This window comes from Orcinus orca, chromosome 2 (assembly GCF_937001465.1).
Source record: "Orcinus orca chromosome 2, mOrcOrc1.1, whole genome shotgun sequence".
NCBI lineage: Eukaryota > Metazoa > Chordata > Mammalia > Artiodactyla > Delphinidae > Orcinus > Orcinus orca.
Genome location: NC_064560.1, coordinates 103618001 through 103643872, shown reverse-complemented (window position 1 = coordinate 103643872; position 25872 = coordinate 103618001). Strand labels below are relative to the sequence as shown.

The following is a 25872-nucleotide window of genomic DNA, read 5'->3' as shown; positions in this document are numbered from 1 at the left end:
TTCTTTCAGCATGTTGACAGTTTTTGTAGTACAGGTCTTTTGCCTCCTTATGTAGGTTTATTCCTATGTGGGGGTTTTTTTTTGTTTTTGTTTTTAATGCAATGGTAAATCAAACACATTTTTGATGAGGTTCATTAATTTCATACAGAATTTGCTTTAAATATTAGTTCAATAAATGTTGACTTATTATTTGAAGCTATGTCTTCAGTTCTCAAATAAGACTGAAATTTACTCTTATGGAGAGGGCTAGTTATCTCTTTGAATCTCAGTCATCACTTATTAGTGTGTTTTGGAAAGATACATGCTTAACACACATTCATTGGTTAGTTTTGCCACTCTTAAATCCGAAAGACTAAAACAAAAAAGACACTGAAAGTATCATATTTTTTCTCAAATGTAGAAATGAGGCAAAGTAAAGAAAAATCCTATGCTTGGACTTCTCTTCAGTATCAGAGGTGTGTTCATTATTTTCATGGAACCCCCTCTCAAAGTTTAAGTGCTGGGCCAGATGCAGTCTTGATGTATTGAGCTTTTAGGGTCGTAGCTCTGCCTTCTGCTTTGTGTTGTTAGCTGACCTGGATCATCCTGCATACTTGGCCTAAATGTTAATAAGTAATTTGAAGTTTCTGCTTACAAGGAGTTGGAGAGGCAGACATTGTCCCAGAGATTTGGGGGCTCGTTGGCTCTGACTTGGGGTGACACTTAGAGGCTTACCTCTCTTTATTCTAGTTGTAAGTTGATATGTGATTAGCAGAAGGACTGTTGCCTTCAGCTACAAAGGCAAAAATAGAGATTATTTAGCAAAGTTAAGGGAGATAAAAGGGGTCAGGAATAGCTAGAGGTGTTCAGAACCTTACGGGAAATAAGATGACTAAACAGAATAGAAACTATAATTAAATAAAAAAAGGATATTCAAATTATTTTCTGTAATGTATCCAAATCATCCCCTGAACAAGTACTTTTTATTCTGTTTTGTTTAAGATTGGGGAATATTCAGGTTACAAAGGCTGAAATATATATTATGATTGGAAAAACTTAGCAAACTTCAGTTATGAAATAAGGAGAGATGCCTTTAGGAGGGCACTTGAAGTACTTTAGTCATATGAAGTCAGCTATTTTAACCTAGATATTGAAACTCCTCGTTACCCTGTTTGTATTTCTTCATTGTTTTTTAAATATAGCTCTAAGAGAGCTAGGATTATTGAAGTAAACAGCCCACATGTCATGCTTTCCTTATAAAAAGAATAATTATTATATCTTTGTTGCCATAGATTTATTTCCCATACTGCCAACCAGGTCTGCATCACACACTCAGGGTAGGTGGGAAGTCCATAAGGATCAGTGTGATCATGCTGTGAAGTCAAACTGGATAATTTCATGCTGGACTTTATGCTGTGAAGTCAAACTGAATCCACCCTTCTTACAGTCTAAATTAGTGGTCTAGAGTTTTAAAGTTAAGTGCATAATTAATTGCCCCAAATCCATTTCATCTACCGTTATTAAAACCCACAATTAAATTATTCTACCCTATGTAGCTGGTAGGGTGATTTTTCGGGAAAGCCAGGACAGAGCCAAAGCAAACATCTGAAGCCCGGGTCCCCAGGTTCCTGATAACATGCAAAGGGCACCCACCTGGGAACAGAGACTCAGCAACAGGACTTCAATGATATCTTAAGGATGTTCTTAACGTTTTCAAAACCTGTGCCACTTAGGTTTCTGCTTACACGCATTTTGCAGCTTGGTTTTTTGATTTATTACATTTCTTTTAATGATATCTTTGATGCCAGTGGCTGGCTGGATTAAGTAGATTAAAAATTTAGGAATATTTCATAGGATTTCTTCTGTGTGTTTGGCATCTTGAGTGCTCACAGACTCTGTCATTATTACCTGGTACTGCTGATTAATAAAAACTTTTCAACTATAAAATTGATAGAAAAAAAGGACTCTTTAGGTGAATTTACCAAAAATTGATAGAGACAAAAGATTTTCGGGTCAAATGCAGGTGTTGATTCACCCTGGATTCATGCTAAGGTAGAAGGTCATTCTCTTTTATTCTCTGGTAATCCTTCCTCCATAGGCCTCATCTCCCCACACAGAGCTGGCTTCTGGTGGGTGTTTACCATATGGGTCTGTTGTAAGAACCTGTTTGTACATTCTTGGATCATGAGTATCATACCTTCTGCTCAATCCATCCTCCAGCCCAGTAAACTGATTTGAGAATACGTTCAAAAGAAAGTAGCTATTTCAAAGGTGATTATTACTGCAGTCAGCAGGATCACTGATACCCAGTAGTAAATCAGCTAGGTCAAGTTTTCCACCATTATTTACCTTTCCTTTCTCTTGCCCCAAGTATCTACCACCACTACCCTTCACTAAATACACCCACCACCATCACCCCCTTCTCACATCTGAAGCCTGGGTGTTCTTCACTACCCCCAATGCCACCCTTCCCCCCAACCACTACCTGACAAAAGTCCAAAGGCAGGTCCAGCCAGAAAAAAGCCAAGTGGTTAGGCATTCAGCTTCCTTTGAACCTAAACCTGAAACAGCATATTCCATTGAATGAGATAAATACACAGAGAGCCAAGAAATGAACCACATCCACAGAGGCAAACTGAGATCCAAGGATCAAAGAGCCAAATGCAGAGGGACAAAAATGGTGGTATCACTAGTAAAGAAAGTCACAGAGAAGTCAGGGGCCAAAGATAGAAACAGCCAAAACACAATGGTGGAAATAGATTCAGGCCTTGACTACATGCTCAGAAATACGGACCAATAGTTATAAACCTGCTGTATCAGGAGCGAGAAAAACACCCAAGTTGTGATAATTTAAAATATATCAGACTTGAGGATATAGGGAGGGGGAAGGGTAAGCTGTGACAAAGTGAGAGAGTGGCATGGACATATATACACTACCAAACGTAAGATAGATAGCTAGTGGGAAGCAGCCGCATAGCACAGGGAGATCAGCTCAGTGCTTTGTGACCGCCTGGAGGGGTGGGATAGGGAGGGTGGGAGGGAGGGAGGGAGGGAGACGCAAGAGGGAAGAGATATGGGAACATATGTATATGCATAACTGATTCACTTTGTTATAAAGCAGAAACTAACACACCATTGTAAAGCAATTATACTCCAACAAAGATGTTAATAAATAAATAAATAATAAAATAAAATACATCAAAGATTTCCCATATTAGGTAGCAAAACCAAAAACTAGAAAAATGAAATATTTAACAGACTATAATATTTTTATAATGTAAATTCAAAAATAAAGGGTCAAACATGTGCCACAAGAATAAGGAATTATGGGTTTCCCTGGTGGCGCAGTGGTTGAGAGTCCGCCTGCCGATGCAGGGGACACGGGTTCGTGCCCCGGTCTGGGAAGATCCCACATGCCGCGGAGCGGCTGGGCCGTGAGCCATGGCCGCTGAGCCTGCGCATCTGGAGCCTGTGCTCTGCAACGGGAGAGGCCACAACAGTGAGAGGCCCGTGTACTGCAAAAAAAAAAAAAAAAAAGAATAAGGAATTTTATCTGTTTTGTTCATTGATGTATCCTAGTAACTGAGACTGGCACACAGTATTAATTAAACATTTGTAGAATGCATACATACATTAATAAATATTTATATTATTTCTATTTAATGAATAATGACAGCATTATATAGTGAAACTTCCTAAACTTCTATATAAAATGTGAGGAATTGATGCATTTGGATCCTTCTTAAATAACATGAACTGTGTAATCATTGTGTGTGGAGAAAGAGGAATGGGACTGACTTGATTTCAATACTAAAATCAACTCCCTCCTTCTCATCACCATTCCCATGATGTGATCATTTCCCAAATTTTTATTTACCCCCATTATCCTAACTGGCTTTTTTCTTGCCTGCCTGAATGTATATTATAATTACTCCTATTGTTGGAGGTATGAAAGTAACAGACAACATAGAGGAATGGTGGATATGCTGAAGGTCTCCACTATTTAAATCTCTTACTATTTGCTGCCCCCTCAGTAGGAACCACCAAACCTGGTGTAGAGGATGTGAAGAATGAAAACAGTAATTCTAAGGCTTACTCTTCACAGTCTTAATCTTTTTTCTAATCTTTCCTTGGGTGCTTGCCTGTGTTGGGTTAACAGTGTACTTAATAATTTAATGCTGGATTGTGTTTATTTGCTATTAACTATCAGTATAATATCAGTTACTGATGTAAGCTTACGCAAGGAGAAATATTTATTACTCATATTAACATTATTGCTTCTGTTGGTTAATAGATTAGTCCAGTGTAAAACTAGGGGTTGATTTGCTTATTGTTGATATTAAGATAAAGTTATTGTTGAGCTTGAATGCTTTCCTAATTGGTGGAGTTTTTAAGCCAACTATGGTGTTGTTTATTTACTCTCTAGATAAGGTTGTATCCATTTCTAAAAAGCTATACCTTTTTAGATTAACATTTAAAAATACATTAAAATTTCTAATTTTTTTGTAATTTTAAAGTTAAACTAAGATTTTTTTCTTGGACAACCAGCTGTCACCAGGCTCATTAGGCTTGTCACCTCTGCTTATAAACCTTCTCACTATTTTGCTACATAGATGAGTTTGTTCTACAAACTGTTCATAAGTAGCTCATCTGGTTTCGGGGTATTTAGCTAAGTTCTCTTTGTTAAATGTTTACTAGTTAAATCATTATGCAAAACGTAAAAGGGGTAAACTTTGCTTTTTATTACTTGTAATGCTTCTTTCATCATTCCCTTATGGTGCTTTCTCTATAGCGCCAAAGGTTGTTTTAAATTTCTATCTCCTGTACTTTAAATGCTGAGTGAACGATTGATTTAATTTGCTTGTGTTAGTAAAATTTGTGGAGGTTTCGGCTAGAGTTGTTCAAAGTATTCATAGATTATGAAATCCCCTAGGTGTAAACGAGGTGCTTTTATTTAAGCTATGCTTTGATTGATCCAAGCACACTTTCCAGTATGCTTACCCTGACAACTTGTCTCCTCTCATATACTTGGTGTTTGTTAATAGGTTATAGGAAGTTGTTATTATACTTGAGGATGGTGATGGGTGATGTGTGCGTCCTTCATGGCCTTGTTCAGCTAAGCACTCTATTCTTAATTTACTACTAACGCCTCCTTTGGTTTTTAGTTTTCATAAAAACTTTCGTGTGTGAGAAGTACATTCTCGAAACAGAAAATGCAGCCCATTTCTTCCTATCCCATAGGTTACACCTTGACCTAACTTTTTATGTATAGTATTTATGCTTACTTTTATCCCTTTTTAGGGTTTGCTGAAGATGGCGGTATATAGACTGAATTAGCAGAGCTTGGTGAGGTTTATCGGGGTTTACTGATTATAGAACAGGCTCCTCTAGAGGGGTGTGAAACATTGCCAAGTCCTTTGAGTTTTAAGCTGCTGCCAGTAGTACTCTGGTGAATAACTTTATTATAATTAGGGTTTAAGGCTAAGCATAGCGAGGTATCTAATTCCAGTTTGGGTCTTAGCTGTCGTGTAATCAGGAAATACTAAGGTCACTTTCATAGTTTATTTTAGCTATGGCTTTTTAGGGTTTAGTTAGAATTTAACTTTATTTTTTATTACTCTTTAACAGGCTTTACGCCGGTTTTCTATTTATTTGGGTTAATCATATGAGCAAGATGGCTGGCACGAAGTTTACCAACCCTAGATAATGTAACTTAGTCGAACTTTCATTTAAGGCTGAATTTTTATCACTGCTCTTTCCCATAGGGGTGTGGTTAAGGTGTTATGAGCTACTACCATTAGTGTGCTTGATACCTGCTCCATTTAACAGTAATGATTTAGACAGCATTCTCACTGGGGTGCGGATGCTTGCATGTGTAATTTTATTAAAAACTAATAGAAAGGCTGGGAACAAACCTATGGAGTTAGTAAACTCATCTAGGCATTTTCAGTGCCTTGCTTTAGAATTTAAGCTACATTAACAAGTTGTGTTTATATAATGATGTAACATGTATATAGTTATCCTGTATAATTTATGTTAGATTTAGTATTAAAATTTTAATGAAATGGCTGATAGATCTAGGGAGATGTCTGTCTGTATAAGTGGTATATGTCTAAGTAAGTCATTGGTACGATTAGGGTTTATTTTCTAGGTCTGTCTTACTTTGAGCACTGAAATGTTCACGCTGTCAGATAGATTAATTAAATTCTATGTATTTATATATTCCTGTCTTGTTTTGGGGGGTTGGTGGGGCATTATAGGCATGTAGAGCATAGGGTTTAAGTGGGAGAGGTCATGGGGTGTTGTTAAACAGGTCATTTATCTGTTCAACACGTTTAATAGGGGTGGGTGGAAGGAGGATGGTCCGTTGATACATTCAGCCAATATTTCTTGAGGAACTCATGGTGTGGGTATATAACACTGAAAAAAACAGTCCTGCCCTCATGGAGCTTATATTCTATTTGGAGCAATAGACGACAAACAAATAGATAAAAACTATGTAATGTGTCAAATAATGGAGAATGCAATAAAGAACTGTAAGGAAATGGAGAATGATAGGAATTTCGTTTCAGGTGGAGTATTTATGAAAGACGTTTCTGAGGAGGTGACATTTGGCTTATGCCTGTAATAAGTGAGGGACTAACAGACCCATGAGAAATTGCATGGAGGAGGGAACATAACAGTGGCCATGAGATAAGAGTGTACTCAGAGAATTCTAAGGACACCAGGGAGACTACTGTGGTGGGACTGCAATGAAGCAGAGGGAATAGTGGCAAGAAATGACATCAGGGAAGTTTCCAGGGCCAGAATATGTTGGATTTAATTAACTCCATGAAATACATTCTAGGCTTTTTTTTTTTTTTCCCCCAGTGGATCTGAAAGCCATTGAAGGTTTTTAGCAAGAGAGGAACATGATCTGGTTTCTATTTTAAAAGATACCTGTAGAGGGTTGAACAGAGAGATAATGTAGGAAATTATTACACAAGTTCAGGTGAAAGATGATGGTGGCTTGGTCTGCAGTAGCTTTGTGGAAGTAATAATAGATCCTCAGATTTAATATACTTTATAAAGATTTGCTGACAGATTAGAGGTTGAAAATTTCATTAGATTGGATGAGAAGAATTCATTAGACTTCTAAGTAAAAAGGCTACATAGGCGGTTTAATAATGGTTTGTATTTTAGAGTAGAAGTCATATCTATAGATGTATATTTGGCAATCACCAGTATACAGACGGTAAGAAAATCATGAGACTAGATATGATTGCCAAGGAAGTGATTTTTTTTAATTATTTTATTTTATTATTTATGTATGTTTGGCTGCATGGGTCTTCGTTGCTGCACACGGGCTTTCTCTAGTTTCAGCGAGAGGGGGCTACTCTTCATTGCGGTGTGCAGGCTTCTCATTGTGGTGGCTTCTCATGTTGCGGAGCACAGGCTCTAGGCCTGTGGGCTTCTGTAGGTGTGGCACACAGACTCAGTAGTTGTGGCTTGCAGGCTCTAGAGCGTAGGTTCAGTAGTTGTGGCGCACGGGCTTAGTTGCTCCACAGCGTGTGGGATTTTCCCGGACCAGGGCTCGAACCCGTGTCCCCTGCATTGGCGGGCGGATTCTTAACCACTGTGCCACCAGGGGAGCCCCACGGAAGTGATTTTTGATGGAGAAATGGTGTGGTCCAAGGATTGAGCCTAGAGGTGGGATTGCCAATGTAGGGTTGCCAGATAAACTGCAGCATATGCCCAATTAAATTTGAACATCATATAAAAATGGACAATCTTTAGTATAAATATGTCCCAAGTATCATATGGGGCATACTTACACTAAAATTATTCACTATCTGAAATTAAAATTACCTAGGCATTCTGTGTTTTAATATGCTAAGTCTGGCAACCTTATTACAATAGTTAGAGGTCAGACAATGGAGAAGGAGCAGCTAGTGAGGTTGGAGGAAAGCTAAAGAGGGTGTGGAGTCCCAGAGGCTAAGTGAAGAAGGTGTACCCAGATGCAAGAGTCACTCACAGTCATTTTTCCAAAAGATGCTCAGAGGGACATCTCAGCTATTACTGTGAGTGATGGGAGCCGAATGATCTCCCACTCAAGTTAATTCGACCTGAAAAGCATCAGTCTTACCTACTTTACATATAAGCGTTCTAAGTAAGCTTTCATTGCAACAAAATTTTTTGCAGCTAAACAGTAAGTTTGAAAACTAATGAACAAGGGCTATCACACCATTGCAAACAGATCAAACTCCCTGGGGTGAATTTAACAGACACAGGCAAAGGAAGGCGTAAATGTTTGTTCTTATTCCAGAATTTATATTCTTTATTTTCAGTTTCCAGCTTATCATTGAAGAGTGCATAAAACAGATGAGTTTTGAACTAAATCAAATGAGAGCAACTGGAAATACCGCATCTAATAAGAACAGTACAGCCATGGATGCAGAGGTTGTATTAAGACCTCTCATGGACTTCTTGGACAAAATGTAAGTGTTCTACCCAGTTTCCTCTTTATTTGCTGCCCTCAATTTGGCTGATATGGATTTGAGAGAAAAAAACATATCTTCCTCTATGTAGGACAGCTTTAAAAGGGCTTCTACAGAAATAGATCAATTCACTAAAAAAGAAAAACTCTTAATTCATTACTAGATGGAATGACTATGTACAGAAAAGGAAAAATGGAGAGGAAATAAGTATGGATAACTAAGGAGGTTGCTGCTCTGAGGCATAGAGAGATTTAGGATTTCCTGCTTCTCAGATAACATACTGTTCTGCAACTTCTTGGACATGGAGAAAGACTGAGTTGACTCCAGAATATCTGATTTCATGTCAGAAAGCTGCTGAAGAAGAGAATAGCACAAATGTGACTACAGTTAATTCAGCTCAGAGGCAAGTAGATTGCTGCCTCACCCCACCTTCTATAACTATTTACTGAGTGTCCACCTGTTTCAAACTCTAATCTAGGCACTGGACAGTGATGATGGAGAGGAGAGTCAAGGTCCTTGACTCCATGGAGATTCCAGTCCAGTAGTGGTGGGAGTGGGTGGGAATGAAGGTCTTTATGACCAACTAAGACAGTGTTCTGAACCAAAAGGTTGGTTTATTTTGCTTCTGTTCCATCCCTCCTCTTCGAAGTTCTAATTTTGTAAGTTTGGAGTAGGGTCCAGGCACCTACATTTTAAAGTGTATTCACAGTTGGCAACCATTGATCTAAAGCAGCAAGAGGTATGATTTCTTAAATGGTGATACTTAAAACCAGAACTGAAGGTAGAAAAGCAAAAAATAACTTTGAATGCCTACCGTGGGACCAGTATTATACCTACTAGTTTACATATATTACCTCATTTAATATTGTTGTGGAAAATTAATTAATGCCAAAGAGACCAAGATAAATAAGAGGGATACAGTACCTTTCCTTAAAGATAAGGATAACAAAGAAGGAATTAGTAAGGAGAACCTCTTCTATATATTTATGACTTCTACCTTAATTCCATTTCCCTTTGCTTATAACCTTACTGCATAAGTAAGACTAATGTTCTTATCACTTTAGTTTTAGTATTTGGTAGAAAAATTAAGTCTTATTTTCTGTCTGCTATGGGGAAATATCTAGAAGATAGGTGAATAGGTAATTAGGTAGCTTAGCAGGAAGCAGGTAGGCAAGTGGCGTAGAAGAAAAAAGTAGAAGGGAGGAAGAAAAGAGAGAGAAGAGGAAGAAAGAGAGAAAGGCGTCTTCATATCTTTAGTTTCCTAATAGACACTTTTATCACCTCATTTCCTATATAACCCCTTGAAATTTGTGTCATCGTATATGGCTCTTTTCTATGGACAAGACTTAATTGAATCACAGAAACTACCATTTAGTTGTGAATGTGATGGTGAGCGGAGGGCAGGACAAAGCAATCCTCATCTTCTTAAAACTCCTACTGGAATGCCTTCTGTTTTTGGAATTCCAGGCAGCAGTTTGGAGATACATCATTGATCACTGACAAAACTGTTTATTTTTGCATATGCTATAAGCAAAGTTGTGGAACATACAAAAAGTTTGAAGTTATCCTAATACAGTTATCTACTAGTTGAGGGACCTTACATCCATTTCATCATCTATAAAACAGAGCTAATACATAAAGTGGGTTGGCTCTTCTTTTCAGGATATTTAGATTCTTATTTTCCTCAGTCTTATTTTCTCTTTCTAATTATACTTTATCATATCATCATGTATGTAATTTCCTCTAATTCTTAGTAGAAAGAAACAGTATATAAAAATAGAAAAACATCAATGAGCTTTAAAGTATTGTAAAAGATTTTAAAATTTTGGAAAGAGATATTATACGAGGCATGGAGAGTTGTGGAAATTTTCTGGGCTAATACAGAATGTACAGCCATAAAGCCACTTGTTAGAGGACTTTTTTTAAAAAGTTAGATATTAATTCTGTTCTCAAGGAGCTAAGAGTTTAGAAAGAAAAAATAAGAAAAGTAGAATAAATGCAATAAGGTGTAAAGTAATAATCTCCTGTTCAGATGGTCAGTAGAAATTCCACTTGGGTTGGGTCTTCTTTAAAGGCAGTTAGGGTTTAGATGTATGGAAATAGGTGATGGGCGTTCCAGGGGGTAGGAAAAGCAGCTGGATATGTTTTCATGAGAATATGATCAACTGTGTGACAGGAAATCATATTAGCAGCTAGTCTACATGGCATTTGAAAATTGTCTGGTTAATTGGTTCTGTGGTCAGCCAAAATAGATAGCTCAGGTTCCAAAATTTACGTGTTCAGCTTGCATTATCAAGCTGATTAACTCTGACTAAATTAAGGAAGCAGTTGCTAGATTTCCCCTCTATTTTTTGTTATTTAAAATGAATGATTAAGGGCCAAAGTAAGTCTTCAAGGTGGTTTTGAGACAATCCCTTTAAAAATTGTTATATTATAAATGTATAGACCCTCTTTGTGCAGCCTCCTTAAATAAAACATCATATTTCTTTATGCTCCATTTTCTCCATCAAGACCTCACCACTCTATAAAACAAGCTATAAGGGCCATTTCCAGCCAGCAGAAATCCCATGCAGAGCTGCAAACATGTCAACAATTTTATTCCTATTGGTTCAGCTCCAGTTTAAACAGGGTTAGTTAGCATGCCAAGTACATCAGCTGACCATAAAAACAAGATCAATTTTTAAACTCAGACCTTTTGGAAATGGAAATGACACATCTGCTGTAAAATGGGCAGGTTTGTTGTGTCTTAAATCATCCTAGGAATTTCTCTGAGGGTAGGTTCTGCTGTTCTTCCATGACACATCATCTGGTTTCCACCCTATGTTCATATAGTGAATACCTATCTACCAGGAAGCTAAAACTACCACCTTTGAACAATGGTTTCCAAACCAGTGGGGCTAAAGAGTTCCATAGCTATGCCTCAGGGACCCCCAACTCTCCTCTTAAACCAGAGGAGGTCACTTGCGTGTACTTTTATATATTAGGTATCTATACACAGCAGTGATAGGAGAAATACTTCTACATGAAAATGTGTTTGGGAAATCTCTCCCTTTGCCTCTCACACATCACATGCCTTTAAATATTAATTCCTTAAATGTTAATTATATATTTAAATATTTAAAAGTCAATTCTGTCTCTATCAGAACCCAGTTTATAAATTCTGAGTCCAAAAGTACAGAGTACTTAGTAGCACTATAGAAAGTCCATGAGGCTACCTTCAAATATATGACCCCCACCTTTGGCCCTCTGTGCAACAGGTTTGATTAACTCTTATTAAAGGAGTCTCGAAGAGTTCAGCATCATATTATGGTACATTCCGTAAATCTTTATGCAGCACTGTGCCTTCATGTATTGCTGGGCCTTCACACACAAGTACACTTACCAAGGGTAGCATGGGGCATTGGACAATGTACTGGCTCTCGGCCCTCACTTACTAGCCTCACTTCCTTAGACAAGTTCCCCAATGTCTCTGAGCTGGGTTTTGATTTCTAAAATGGATATACTAGATACTCATATAATAAATGAGAAATCTGCAGAAGAGGTTTCTAAATTAAAGTGTTATATAAATGCTAGATGATGTTACCATCACTATCTCACCATGAGAAGAATTTGTAAGAAATACCTTAAACCTATTAAAGTTGGTAAATTGGGAATCTAGAAAATCTGAACTCAGAGAACAAATTTGTGCTGGCTGGAAATAGGTAAAGGGAGTCAAAGGGTACAAACTTCCAGTTATAAGATAAATAAGTCCTGAGATATATGTAGTATAGTAACTATAGGAAACTATACTAAATGTAGTATAGTAACTATAGGAAACTATACTAAATTATATATTTGAAAATTGCTATGAGTAAAACTTTTTATCACAAGCCAAAACAAAATAACTATGTGAGGTGATGAATGTTAACTAAATTTATGGTGGTGATTGTTTCATAGTATGTACATATATCAAATCATTATCTTGTGCACCCTAAACGTACACAATGTTATATATCAATCGTATCTCAATAAACCTGGAAAATAAAGTTGGTAAAGTTTTGCTCTTGAGTGAAATCATATGCATGTTTGCCATGTTGTTATGTTGGTCCAGTGCCAGATAGTGATGAAAATGTGCTTCTTTGGTGTTTGGCCTGTACCATGAACATGGAGCATGTAGTAAATACAAGTCTGGAATGCAGGTAAAAATTGTGTACTTTGGGAGCCTTGATGTCAGTTTAGGATGCAATTTAAGAAAGGAAATACTCTGAATTCATTTTCTACCAAACAGTGAATTACCTAATGATGTATAATATGATGAAACAGATTTTTGATATTATGTATTTTTTTTCCATAAATGAAATGAAATTTAGCATCTGAAAATTATAAAGACCTATTCAGGTATTTGAATATCAGTGCTGAAAATGTGAATTTCTGATCAATCAAATGATACCTCAATAAGAGACTTATAAGTGATTGTGTGTTTTATTTCATTTCAGATTAAGTCTCTCAGCAAAAATCTGTGAGAAAACAGTCCTGAAGCGAATATTGAAAGAACTGTGGAAGCTAGTTCTCAACAAAATAGAAAAACAAATTGTCCTCCCTCCTCTGACAGATCAAACAGTAAGTATTCGAACTAACATTTGATTATATTTTCAATAGCCCATCTAATTGTTTTTTGTTTCAATGAATGGTTTTGATCCAGATGAAATAGTAATTAAATTCATTTTGGGAAAAAGGGTGTGGTATACAGTGTCTTAGCAATGATCATTCCAATGACATCACCTTGTACAAATCAATTTTTTTCTTTTCCATTATGGCTTATTACAAGATACTGAATGTAGTTCCCAGTGTTAAACAACAGGATCTTGTTGTTTATCCATTCTCTATATAATAGTTTGCATCTGCTAGTCCCAAACTCCCAATGCAATCCTCCCGTACCCCCATCACAAATCAATTTTAAATAGTGGCAATAGCAGTCATACTTCACACTGGCTTGACATTTCAAACGTTATCTCTTGAAAAACAAATGTATCAAAGTTCAACTTGTAGAGTTATCTGGTCTACACGTGTAATTTTTATTTAATTTTATTATGACCCACCCCCACCCCAGGGAAATAGATTTTTGATAGAATATGCCCGCTGTGTTTCTTTCTGCAATTTTACAGTTGAAGAAGATAAAGCCAACACTGCTATCTGGAATTTTTTTTACTTTTCCCTTTTGCTTTTATCTATCACCTTCGCACTTCGTGGTTAATACAGGAGACATCTTTTAGTGCATTTGAAGAATGTGATTGTATCATACACAGTGAAATCAAAACCAGAAAGATCAGTTGGCAGCAAAAGTCAGACAGTGGTCAAGTGGATACCCTGTCCAGCTAACTCAGCGTATCCTGAGCCAAGCGAGGAAAGAAATAACCCTAACAAGCACCTGCTATGGAATAATTTTTTTGTCTGTGACTGAGGACGATAAGTTGATGCAAATAATGAGTAATTGTAAACTAAACTAAAATATATATTGACACCATTAATCATGCACACTCAGTCCATATTTATCCAGTGAGATTATATAGAAAATGTTTTCTTGTAAAGTGTTCCAAGGTGCAAAGATTCATATGTTTGTGTTGATTTACGGCCAGACAGTGAGTGTTAAATATAAATCACTTTGAGTTTTGCTTCATGCCATGAGTGTATGGTATAATCATTATAGCCTACACGTGTGGGTAGCCAAATCCCATACAGAAACACACACACACCCCCCACATTCGCACACACCCCTTATTCTGCTATAACACGTAATGCATTTCTGTAACACCAGTGACCTGTCACTTAATTTGCCAATAGAGGAATGATGTCAGTGCAATGTGCAGGTTGGGTTGCTTTATTAGTAAATTTTTCTAGGTGAGAGGCGTGGGAATATAACAGAAGAGTATATACTTCAGCAGAAAAGGAAAGAGCACTCAGCTTGGCTGCTACATAGGCAGGAGCCCTTTCATCCTGTTTTTAAAAAGATAAAAAAGAGGAAGGGGGCATACTTGCACATTGGTCTGTATCCAGATACATGCACCTAGCTTCTCACACATGGCAGGCTACCCTGTGCTCAGAGCTCCACTTCTGCAGGCATTGTCTCAGCCCACGTTATACTCTATTGTGCTGTTGTTTGGGTTTTTTTTTACATTTTTAATATCCCTCGAGGTAGCCACCAGCTTCACTGAGCTCCCTTTGAGCTGTTCATGCTGTCTCCCAAAGTAGCAGTTATTGTTTTTGATAGTTCTTTGGTAACAAAATTGCATGGACTTTGCACTGCCCCCTCCTATTTTCCCCAAAAGCCCTACTATTTCTAATGCACAATTTTATAGAATATAAGTTTTTTCAAGACTACATCTATGTTATAATAGCAGAAATGCTGTATATGACATTTCATTTTTTGATATAAGATCTTCCCTAGGAAAGCTAACCATCACCTCAATTTTCTCGAACATCAAGATCTCCAAGTATGGATTTCTCAATGAATATACAGGCTCCAATAAAAACATGGAGACTACTACTTCAGAATAGCTGGTTTTCCTTATTGTGAAAACATTCTAGGCTACTGTTGAGTATTCTAGTAGTGCTTCTGATGTTTATTCTGATGTTTTTCAAGCTCTCCCCAGGGCCTTGGGGTACTAGGGAAAACCTCTGGCTGAGGGAGGAGTTACGAGGGCAGGGCTCTGAGAGATTGGATGGCATGTCAGGTGGACTAGCTCCACCTTCTTCAGCTGTGGATCTTGACATTTTGCATAGATTAATTTTGGGGGGTGGGGAGTGGAGGGAAGTAGTTGCCTCTGCTACAACTAAAGAAAGAAAAGATAGAGCTCTCTGAGGTCATACATACACTACACTAAGCTGGATACACTAGCAGTAACCCATTCAGTAACTCAGACTAAAACTTCCAGAAGTAGGATGCCTATGAAGATAGTTGTATTGCCAGCAGTACTAGATATCTTTGATCCAAGTTGTAAAATAGACCAGTTAAGGGCTTATGGCATTAAAGTCACAAATATAATAAGAAAAATAGAGTACATTGTCTATTGACTACATTTCTACTTTGAGAGTTACCGAAGTTATGACTGAGTCCTCTTCTCTCCTTTTCTATGTGTGTGTCTCTAGGGACCCCAGATGATTTTCATTGCAGCTAAAGATCTGGGACAACTATCCAAACTGAAGGTAATAAGAATAAAGCAATTACTAGTTGTCTATGAAAAGTAATGAGCTGACTACAACTCTGAGAAACCAACCTCCTATTAGTAATGGTATTGAATATGGCAGGACTATAGGAGAATGTGTGTCTGGGATCTCACAATCTGCTTTAAGAATGAATCAGATCAAAATTTAGGGACTGAATTGTACTGTCTTCTTCTCCCCACACTCCATATTTCTCATATTTTCCAATTCGTAGAGCAACTGGGAATTTTTGACTTTGTGTTGAAGCATGAAGCATTACTGCTTTAAATTAGACTAAATTAGAGAGCATATTTTCTTCTCTACAGTAAACTGACTTTGTATGAATAAAGGCAAAGAATGCTTCATAGAAATCCAGAAAAGTCTAGAGAACTCTTAAGGCAAGAAACCTAATGCGGGAAAATAAACTCATCAAAGCAGACATTGAACTCGTCGACATAATCAACCCCATTACAGCAAGGATTTGCTGTATAAATAACCTTACCTTTTATTATCGCTTGAGACTCACAAGACTTTGCAGTTGTGCAGGGAACCTCAGGTTTTTTCCCCTCTAGAATAGGAACTTGATTGGTTAAAATATATATTGCAGTTCTGTGACGGGCTTTTTTCACTTAGCATAATGTCCTGCAGGTTCATCCATGTTGTAGTACATGGCAGGATTTCCTTCCTTTTAAAGGCTGAATAATATTCTACTGTAAGTATATACCACGTTTTTTATCCATTCATGTATCAGTGGACTACATATAGGCCAACATTGTGCCTGTAGCTGAAATATTTGTTCCTGTTCCATTACTACCTATTAGAATATAGTATAGCATGGGGGTGGGTTCCAGATACTGACCACCTTGGCTCAAATTCTACCTCAGCTGCTTCCAAGCATGTGATACTGCCCAAAGTATTTAACCTAATTTTCAGATTTGGCATTTGTAAAATCCAGACAATGTTAGCACCTGGTTCAGAGAATTGTTGTGAGGATACATGAACTAATGCATGCATTATCTTTGCATGGTGCCTGTCAAGAGTATGCCACCTCCCACTCACAGAGGTTATCTTGCTTCCTCCCCCAGCTGGCAGCTCAGGGTTAGGTATCACTGGCACTGTTTTGTGTGTACAACACAGGCAAAGGATATCCATTTGACTGTATAATTACTTACTGAGATAAAATAGGTGCCCTATAATGTCAGTACTTTATTATATCATCTTCATTATCCCCTTTGTCAGAAAAACATTAAAAGCCAATAATCCATTTAGAAGACATAACCATGACATAAAATTCTCACAGGTATTCAGTGATGTCGGTGGTTCGGAGGGAAAGTAGAAGGTAGATGTCACTGTCAAACTATCGTTTTGGATCTTGATCTCCATTGCTTTCTTCATTCCTCTTATTACCTCCCTGACATTTCTAGTCCCTACTTTGAAAAATGGATTTATATAGTATTGAAGTTTCTCATAGAAAACCATGAAAGTGAAACATCACAGTGGCTTATTACAAAAGAAATAGCCCTGGCTATGTGTCTAGCATTCTGTGTGACATCGGGAAACATATTCCATCTCCCCCAGCTTCAGTTTTCTGAACTGAATGTTTGTTATATCAGCTATAGCTATTTCAGTTTCAAGTGATGGAAAGCCACACTAACAAAAGCAAGAAAGGAATTCATTGCTCCATGAAACTTTATACTCCTGGGATAACTCTGGTTTCCATCACTGCTTGATTAGGAAGTGAAACAATGTTACAGAACCCAGTTACTCACTGTCTCTCAACTCTGCTCTTTCCTTGTTTGACTTACTGCTTTAACAAACCTCCCTTCCTGTTTGTAAGATGGTTCTCTGCTTATATCTAACATTTTTGAACTTGAAATCTTGTATAAAAAAAAAAAAGAACACCCCCCCCTTGGTGCAAGGAATTCCAGCAAAATCCACTGGCACATCATCAACTCTAATAGAATATTTTCACCACTCCCAAGCCAACTACTGTGGCCTGGGGAATGGCATATGCTATTTGGCTTAATTCACATACCCACCCACCCCTGAGCTGGGGGTGCAGGCAGCCCGTTCAAATCTTATGAACACTAAATGGGAGAGACCGGATCCTCAGTGGGCATATGCACGCTACCTGGGAAAAATCAGAGTCCACAGAAAACATCACACTTTAGGTCCCTTCATGGCCTCAAAATTTCCTCAATTCAGTGAATTCTCTTTTGATTATAATGAACTAAAAGCAAATTATGAATAAAATGTCCTAAAAGAGTTAAATTCATTAAGACTGAAATAATCTGAAGGACTAAAAATAGATTCGTGTTATCCATAGGTGATGGAAAAATAACTTAGTTTTAAATCATGTTTTCCAATTATTGTCCCTTGATTTTTAAATTTTTGGTCCATTTAGTTGTTATTATTTGAATTACAGAGCAATAAGCCCTCTATATTGTTATCTAAAAAATTAAAACTCTAGCCAAAACACAGAATTGAAAATTTTTTAACTGAAGTTGATTTATTGTGTTGTGTTAATTTCTGCTATACAGTAAAGTGATTCAGTTATACATATATATACATTCTTTTAAAAATTCTTTACCTTTGTGGTTTACCACAGGAGATTGGATATAGTTCCCTGTGTTACACAGTAAGACCTTGTTATTTATCCATTCTATATATTATAATGGTTTGCATTTGCTAACCCCAAACTCCCAATCCATTCCTCCCCCAACCCCCCCTTGGCAACAAGTCTGTTCTCTATGTCTGTGAGTTTGTTTCTGTTTTGTAGATAGCTTCATTTGTGTCATATTTTAGATTCCACATATAAGCAATATCATGGTATTTGTCTTTCTCTTTCTGACTTACTTCACTTAGTATGATGACCTGTAGTTCCAGCCGTGTTTTGCTGCAAGTGGCATTATTTCATTCTTTTTTTATGGCTGAGTAGTACTATTGTATATATGTACCACATCTTCTTTATCCATGCATCTGTCAATGACATTTAAGTCGTTTCCATGTCTTGGCTATCGTGAACAGTGCTGCAATGAACATAAGGGTGCATGTATCTTTTTGAATTGTAGTTTTGTCCAGATATATGCCCAGGAGTAGGATTGCTGGATTGTATGGCAACTCTATTTTTAGTTTTTTGAGGAACCTCCATATTGTTTTCCATAGTGGCTGCACCAACTTACATTCCTACCAACAATGTAGGAGGATTTCCTTTTCTCCACACCCTCTCCAGCATTTCTTATTTGTAGAGATTTAATCATGGCCATTCTGATCCGTGTGAGGTGATTCCTGATTGTAATTTTGATTTGCATTCCTCTAAAAATAAGTAATGTTGAGCATCCTTTCATGTGCCTGTGGCCATCTGTGTGTCTTCTTTGGAGAAATGTCTATTTAGTTCTTCTGCCCATTTTTTGATTGGGTTGTTTGGTGTTCTATTGTTGAGTTGTATGAGCTGTTTGTATATTTTGGAAATTAACCCTTCTCAGTCACATCACTTGCAAATATTTTCTCCCAGTCTATAGGTTGTCTTTTCATTTTGTTTATGGTTTCCTTTTCTGTGCAAAAGGTGGTACATTTTTTGGTTTGTTTTTTATTATTGTTTTTAACACCTTTATTGGAGTATAATTGCTTTACAATGGTGTGTTAGTTTGTGCTTTATAACAAAGTGACCCAGCTATATGTATATCCCCATATGCCCTCCCTCTTGCATCTCCCTCCCACCCTCCCTATCCCACCCCTCTAGGTGGTCACAATGCACCAAGCTGATCTCCCTGTGCTATGCGGCTGAAAAGCTTGTACATTTGATTAGGTCCCATTTCTTGGTTTTTCCTTTTATTTCTGTGGCCTTGGAAGACTGACCTAAGAAAACATTGGTACAATTTATGTCCTATGTTCTCTTCTAGGCAGAACTGCAAATTTTATGAAGCTGTTTTCCCATATTTTACTAGAATGTCACTTTCAATGTTTTCATTTTAAATCATGGGTCTTTTCATTTTCATGTATTAATTTGAAAGCATATTTGATCCACAGGAAAAGCATCATTTGAAATAACTGTATTGATGAGTAAATTCAGAAATCCTATATAGAAATATTAACAAATGACTACCTTACTTAAAAGAACAAGGAAAATAGAACAATGAGGGAAACTAATTGCTTTTCTGCATGTGATTATGATTTAGGATTAATTCATTAAGCAAACATTTATTCAGATGTTGACATATTCTATATTACTTCATCCTCTGGAACTTTATAATGTATGTATATTAAGTATGCCCAACTTATCACTATTTTATGGGATCAGATTTATTTGGCATAACATTTTTTTAAAAATGAATACATCTTTATGAACGGGTGATACAATATCAAAACCAGTTACTAAAAATACATCTGAGACCATGAATTTATGCAAGCAAGGAGTAACTCATTACAAGACTTTTTCAGAGACTACCTTATTTCAATGAGCTATTGCTAAATCCCAGAAAATCATTTCTTGCAAGAATTGTATTTTTCTATAGCACTAACATATATTATGTATTAGCATCTATTAAAAAATAATCTGACCTCATCAAAAAGCCAGTCAAGATTGATGAAGTCAGAGAGATTTATTTAATATAAAGTAAAGCATTTCTCTCTATAATTTGGCAAAAAATTTCCATCTTTTGGGTCTCAACCATTTTTTAAATATTTTTAAAATATTAAATGGACTCATGTTTGTGTTGAAATCCCTATATCCGAGAAAGAGGCAGTGAGATGCAGAATTGTATATCATGGGTCCAGCATTATACCATGTTTTCAACAATATTCAAAGGAGTGTGATTCCATTCAAGCATATTGAATCATTTAGGATATGCTGAAGAAGTACAATTCAATTACGAAAAACATATTGAGGGCCTAGCAGGTGATAATTGCCAAGATAGGCACTGAAAGTCTGCAGAAGTGAGTAAAACATATAGATTATCTTCAGAAAGTCATGGCCTCTACTAAATGACAGAGTAAGACAAAGGCTAGAATAGAAGGATGAGCCACTGTCTGTGACTGTACAATTCGTACATTGCACAAAACTGTCCCACTAAGGGAGTGAATGACGGCTGACTTAGGGACCATGCAACACTTGCTAAGCCACATGTATTGATGTGCAGCTGTGCCCCGTAGAAAAAGAGGCACCTTTTATTACTAACCAAAAGCACTGATCCCTTGACCAAGTCATGTATTCTCAGAGCTACATCAGCTTTCCTTCTAATTCACAAAGAGGCACTTACATAAGTTAGAATTTAAGTTCCAGGAGGATAAAAGTCTTTCTTTCATGAAACAATATATCTGTCACCTAGAACAGTGCTGGCACATAATAAGCACTCAATAAATATTTGTTGAATGTTGTTGACATAGAATAGTGGACGCCCTGGGGAGATTATATCAATATGGGGGTCAGGAATTTCTAAATTTTTCTTTTAGACAAAGTTCCTTTATTGTTGTCTTCAACTTTCTACCATCATTTCCCTAAAATAGTTTTAAATAAAGAGAGAGTTCATAGTGAACAATGAGGAAAATGCATTGTTAATATGGAAATCAGTTCTAAAATATTGAAAAATGACTTTAAAATATACAAAATCTCCAGAGCCGAAATCAGTTACTTCTTTAGGAATTTTCCTGGTAATGACTAAGCATTAAGGGTATCCGAGAAAGAAAAAGTGGGAGCATTATTACTTAAAGTAGGTTTTATCAGTGATAATTGAATGAGGCTAAAATTTACCTCCTAAATCCCTTACATGATGGACCTTCCTCTGTGTGACAGAACAGAAAGCAGGAATTAAGATGGAAAAGCTTGGACACACATTTTGCAGGTTTATCTCTTTTCTTTCCCCTACCATTGGCTTGCAGGTGAAAAATAAAGCCACCTATGAATCAAAGCACTGCTTTTTAAGTAAACATTTAAAAGCATTTTAAAATTAAAACATTCAAAAGCATTTCTTCTTTTGGCAAAATGGATTTTTATTAAATATCTGACAAAATCATCCTCTAAAATGTGTTCATATGAAAAAGATATCTCAAATGGGAAATATCTGCATACAGGGATTATATACAGATTTTGTTTGAAAACAGTTGTTAAATAAATGAACTGGTAATTTTATAAGCAGTTTTTCACTTGTTTTCCAGGAGCACATGATTCGAGAGGATACCAAGGGTCTGACACCGAGACAGTGTACTATAATGGAGGTGGTCCTGGCTACCATCAAGGTAAGGTTATAGTGTCCCTGGATATGGATCCAGAGTTCTCTGTGTACCCTCAGAGAAAGGTACCCCCATATGCATGTCTGTAGAGCTGTGCCATCCATAGACACAGTAGACAGTTGTACACATACATTCTGGGAGTGTGTCAGACTTAGGCCATACTATGTCATTATTACATCCATATTGCTCTGCCCTTAGAGTTGCTTCTTTTGTCTACCTTTAGAAAATGTGTTTGAAATCTATGTTTAACAGGTGTTTTCAAAGAAAGACATGTACCCCCAAAGCCCAGTTAAATAGATACTTCAGGGGATTTAGGGTTAACAGAATTTCCGTTTGTGTTTTCTATGCTTGCTGAAATGGTTCTGGAAAGATCAATTTTCTCTTCTCTCTTAGTAAGGACAATAATTTAGTTTTCTGCTGAAAACGCAAAGGCATTGCATTGTGTGCATCAATTTTTCATAGCCAGAGGTTAACCAAAAGTTATTGGATTGTGGGCTAAATATAGGCAGATCTCAAAACATAACTTAGAAGTTCTTTGTTTTCATATGATTCTTTATAGATTTATATACATAAATTTTATATTTATATGTGAAAGTTTATTAAAGAGTGAAAAATTAATTCATCTCCTAAATTTGGACTGTGTCCAATGTCTCAATACTTCACTTGGGGAAGGATGTGTGAAGAGTTTAGCAAAGAACTGTGAGCTACCACAAGCCATTTTCCAAGCACAGAATAATCTCACTGGATAGAAACAGACACTGCAACGGTAGTCATTAAAACAGAGTTCTATTTGTATAACAGTTGGACACCTTCAAAACACTATTACTTCATGACTTTTGTAGTTTCAGCATTTAATAAGAGGACATCTTTTGCTGCTTCAGTGTCAAAAACTGCAAAATGAAATTTGTGAGGTGACTATTTTGTGACACCTGGTGGAATGTGGCAAGTGTGAATTTCAGCAGTGAGATGACAGTGATGGAGTTTCTAAAGATGCAGCCAGAGTATGAACATTTTGCAAAATCTTTTTTTTAATGGTAAACATGAAAAAAGAAAAAATAGAAAACCTGTTCTTTTTGAAAATAATTTTCAAAAATATGAATAAGAAATGACTGACCCTATGGAGTTATAGAAGCACTAATGGCTACAAATAAGGAAGTGATAGTAGAAAAAATAACTCTGAGGCACACCATAAAAAAAAAAAAAATAAGATTTTTAAAATCAGAATTCAGCCCTTCATGGATTTTATAAGGTCAATGGATGACTCTAAGAGAGACCACAAGAAAAATATGTTCTGTGAAAATAGAGAATGGCATTCAATGTACTGACAGGCCTGGCTCCTGTTCCTAACCCCAGCGTTTCTCTAATTCTTCTTGGTGGGGACAAATGACCACCTCCTGCAGGACTAGTTCTGCCCAAACTCTGGGACAATCCTGATCCCCAAGCAGATCCCCCTGATCTACGTGTTGACAGCTCAACTATCCCATTTTCCTTCCCAGGTCATCCAATGATATTTTAGTTCAGCCTCAGCCACCAGACCCTTGCCTTGCTCTTCAGGAAAAAACTACTGCCTGGTGTCCAACATCCAGCAAATGGATCCACATCATTATCTTGTTCTCCAGGACCAGAGTCTGACCCTGGTCCTTCTGAACCTCAGAGTCTGAGGTCAGGTCTTCAGTCTCCTTATTTCCCAACTTTTTCTCTGGGGTCCCCATGCTACACCTGCTTTACCTGCTTTGAGACCCTCTTATCTTTTCTGATTCTGAAATTCGCCCTGACTATACTACAAGGCACTAACCATAATGTTGACTGAAAAGGAATTCAGGAGAAAGAGGAGTACTACTTAAAAGAATTGTAGCCTCAAGAGCTAGTGATTCAGTGTCTGCTGGGAGCCCAGCAAAGGGAATACTGTAAGGCAGAGACTTCATGAGAAAGATATTCTTATACCGAAGCAGTAGATGCTACCCAGGCTGCCAAAGACATGATCCTTAATTCCTCTTTAGCTGAATTTAAGCAAATAAGCTGGACATGAGAAAGTGAGAACTGAAGGAAGAGAATGCTATGGAATTTGTAGACTATAGACTGAAATAGTGTTTGCATTATTTCAGTCATCTTTCATATACGTAAATTCTCTCTCCTGATCCTTATAAGCATCCTGGGTGTTAGGTACATCAAGAATGATCATTCACATTTTACAGATGAAAAAGCAGAGGCTAAGCAGGTTTAACTTGTTTGCCTAAGGCCACAGAGTTGCTTGTAATTGGCAGAGCTGAGAAAAGATTCCAAACTCTAAAATCAGTGTCCTTGCTTCTATGTTTCATTATTTAACTAAATGTTAACAAGGTGTAGGAAAATGTAGCAAGCCAAAACAGGTAATATTCCTACAGGGAGATTAGTTCTTTTTAAGTTAAAATACTGTATTTCAATTATTTAGTTTTCTTTTTAATTATTTAAAATAATGTGAAATCCTTCAACCTCTACACAAGTACCGATGAAAATATTAACTTTCTTAAATACTAAAATTCTAATTGGACTGGATTAGTCATACCAGTTGCAGGTAGTTTCAATTGTAAGTTAAAAGGATAGAACATGGCACAAGAAACAAAATTACAATGATCTGCTGCAGCTGGCGTGGTTGGCCTTAGAGACATTACATTTACCTGCCAACACTGAGCCAAATCAACAGTATTTGAAAATAAAAGGACAAGGCAACAGCTCTGAAACAGACAGCTAACAACTTAATCAGTATGTGCAAGCTGCTACAGAGGCCAATGGAGAAACCCTATTTAAAGTTGAGCTTTTGAAGAACTACAATCCTGCATCCTGTGGACCAAAAAACACATTCTCAGAAACTTAGATAAAGTTAAAAGGCAGAGGACTAGGTACCAGATGAAGGAACAAGATAAAACCCCAGAAAAACAATTAAATGATGTGGAGATAGGCAACCTTCCAGAGAAAGAATTCAGAATAATGATAGTGAAGATGATCCAGGACCTTGAAAAATGAATGGAGGCAAAGATTGAGAAGATGCAAGAAATGTTTAACAAAGACCTAGAAGAATTAAAGAACAAACAAACTGAGATGAACAATACACTAACTGAAATGAAAAATACACTAGAAGGAATCAGTAGCAAAATAACTGAGGCAGAAGAACGGATAAGTGACCTGGAAGACAGAATGGTGGAAATCACTGCTGTGGAACTGAATAAAGAAAGAAGAATGAAAATAAATGAAAATAAATGAAGACAGCCTAAGAGACCTCTGGAACAACATTAAATGCACCAACATTTGCATTATAGGGGTCCAAGAAGGAGAAGAGAGAGACAAAGGACCCAAGCAAATATTTGAAGAGATTATAGTCAAAAACTTTCCTAACATGGGAAAGGAAATAGCCACCAAAGTCCAGAAGGCACAGAGTTCCAGGCAAGATAAACCCAAGGAGAAACACACTGAAACAAATAGTAATCAAACTGACAAAAATTAAAGACAAATTATTAAAAGCAGCAAGGGAAAAACAACAAGTAACATACAAGGGAACTCCCATAAAGTTAACAGCTGATTTCTCAGCAGAAACTCTACAAGCCAGAAGGGAGTGGCATGATCTACTTAAAGTGATGAAAGGGAAGAACCTACAACCAAAATTACTCTACCCAGCAAGGATCTCATTCAGATTCGATGGAGAAATCAAAAGCTTTACAGACAAGCAAAAGCTAAGAGAATTCAGCACCACCAAACCAGCTCTACAACAAATGCTAAAGGAACTTCTCTAAGTGGGAAACACAAGAGAAGTAAAGGACCTATAAAAACAAACCCAAAACAAGAAAATGGTCAAAGGAACATACATACCGATAATTATCTTAAACGTGAATGGATTAAATGCTCCAACCAAAAGACACAGGCTCACTGAATAGATACAAAATCAAGATCCATATATATGCTGTCTACAAGAGACCCACTTCAGACCTAGGGTCACATACACACTGAGAGTGAGGGGATGGAAAAACATATTCCA

General features: G+C 37.0%; 1 protein-coding gene across 2 annotated transcripts in view; it reads left to right on the top strand.

Annotated features, from left to right (window-relative positions):
• UNC13C (unc-13 homolog C) overlaps positions 1-25872 on the top strand; it is a 790070-nt gene that overhangs the window by 711508 nt on the left and 52690 nt on the right. For both annotated transcript variants that reach the window (XM_049705963.1, XM_049705964.1), the window contains 4 exons: positions 8307-8456; positions 12932-13055; positions 15582-15638; positions 21789-21869. In XM_049705963.1, coding sequence (XP_049561920.1) covers positions 8307-8456; positions 12932-13055; positions 15582-15638; positions 21789-21869 — 412 coding nt within the window. The remainder of the gene's footprint in view (positions 1-8306; positions 8457-12931; positions 13056-15581; positions 15639-21788; positions 21870-25872) is intronic.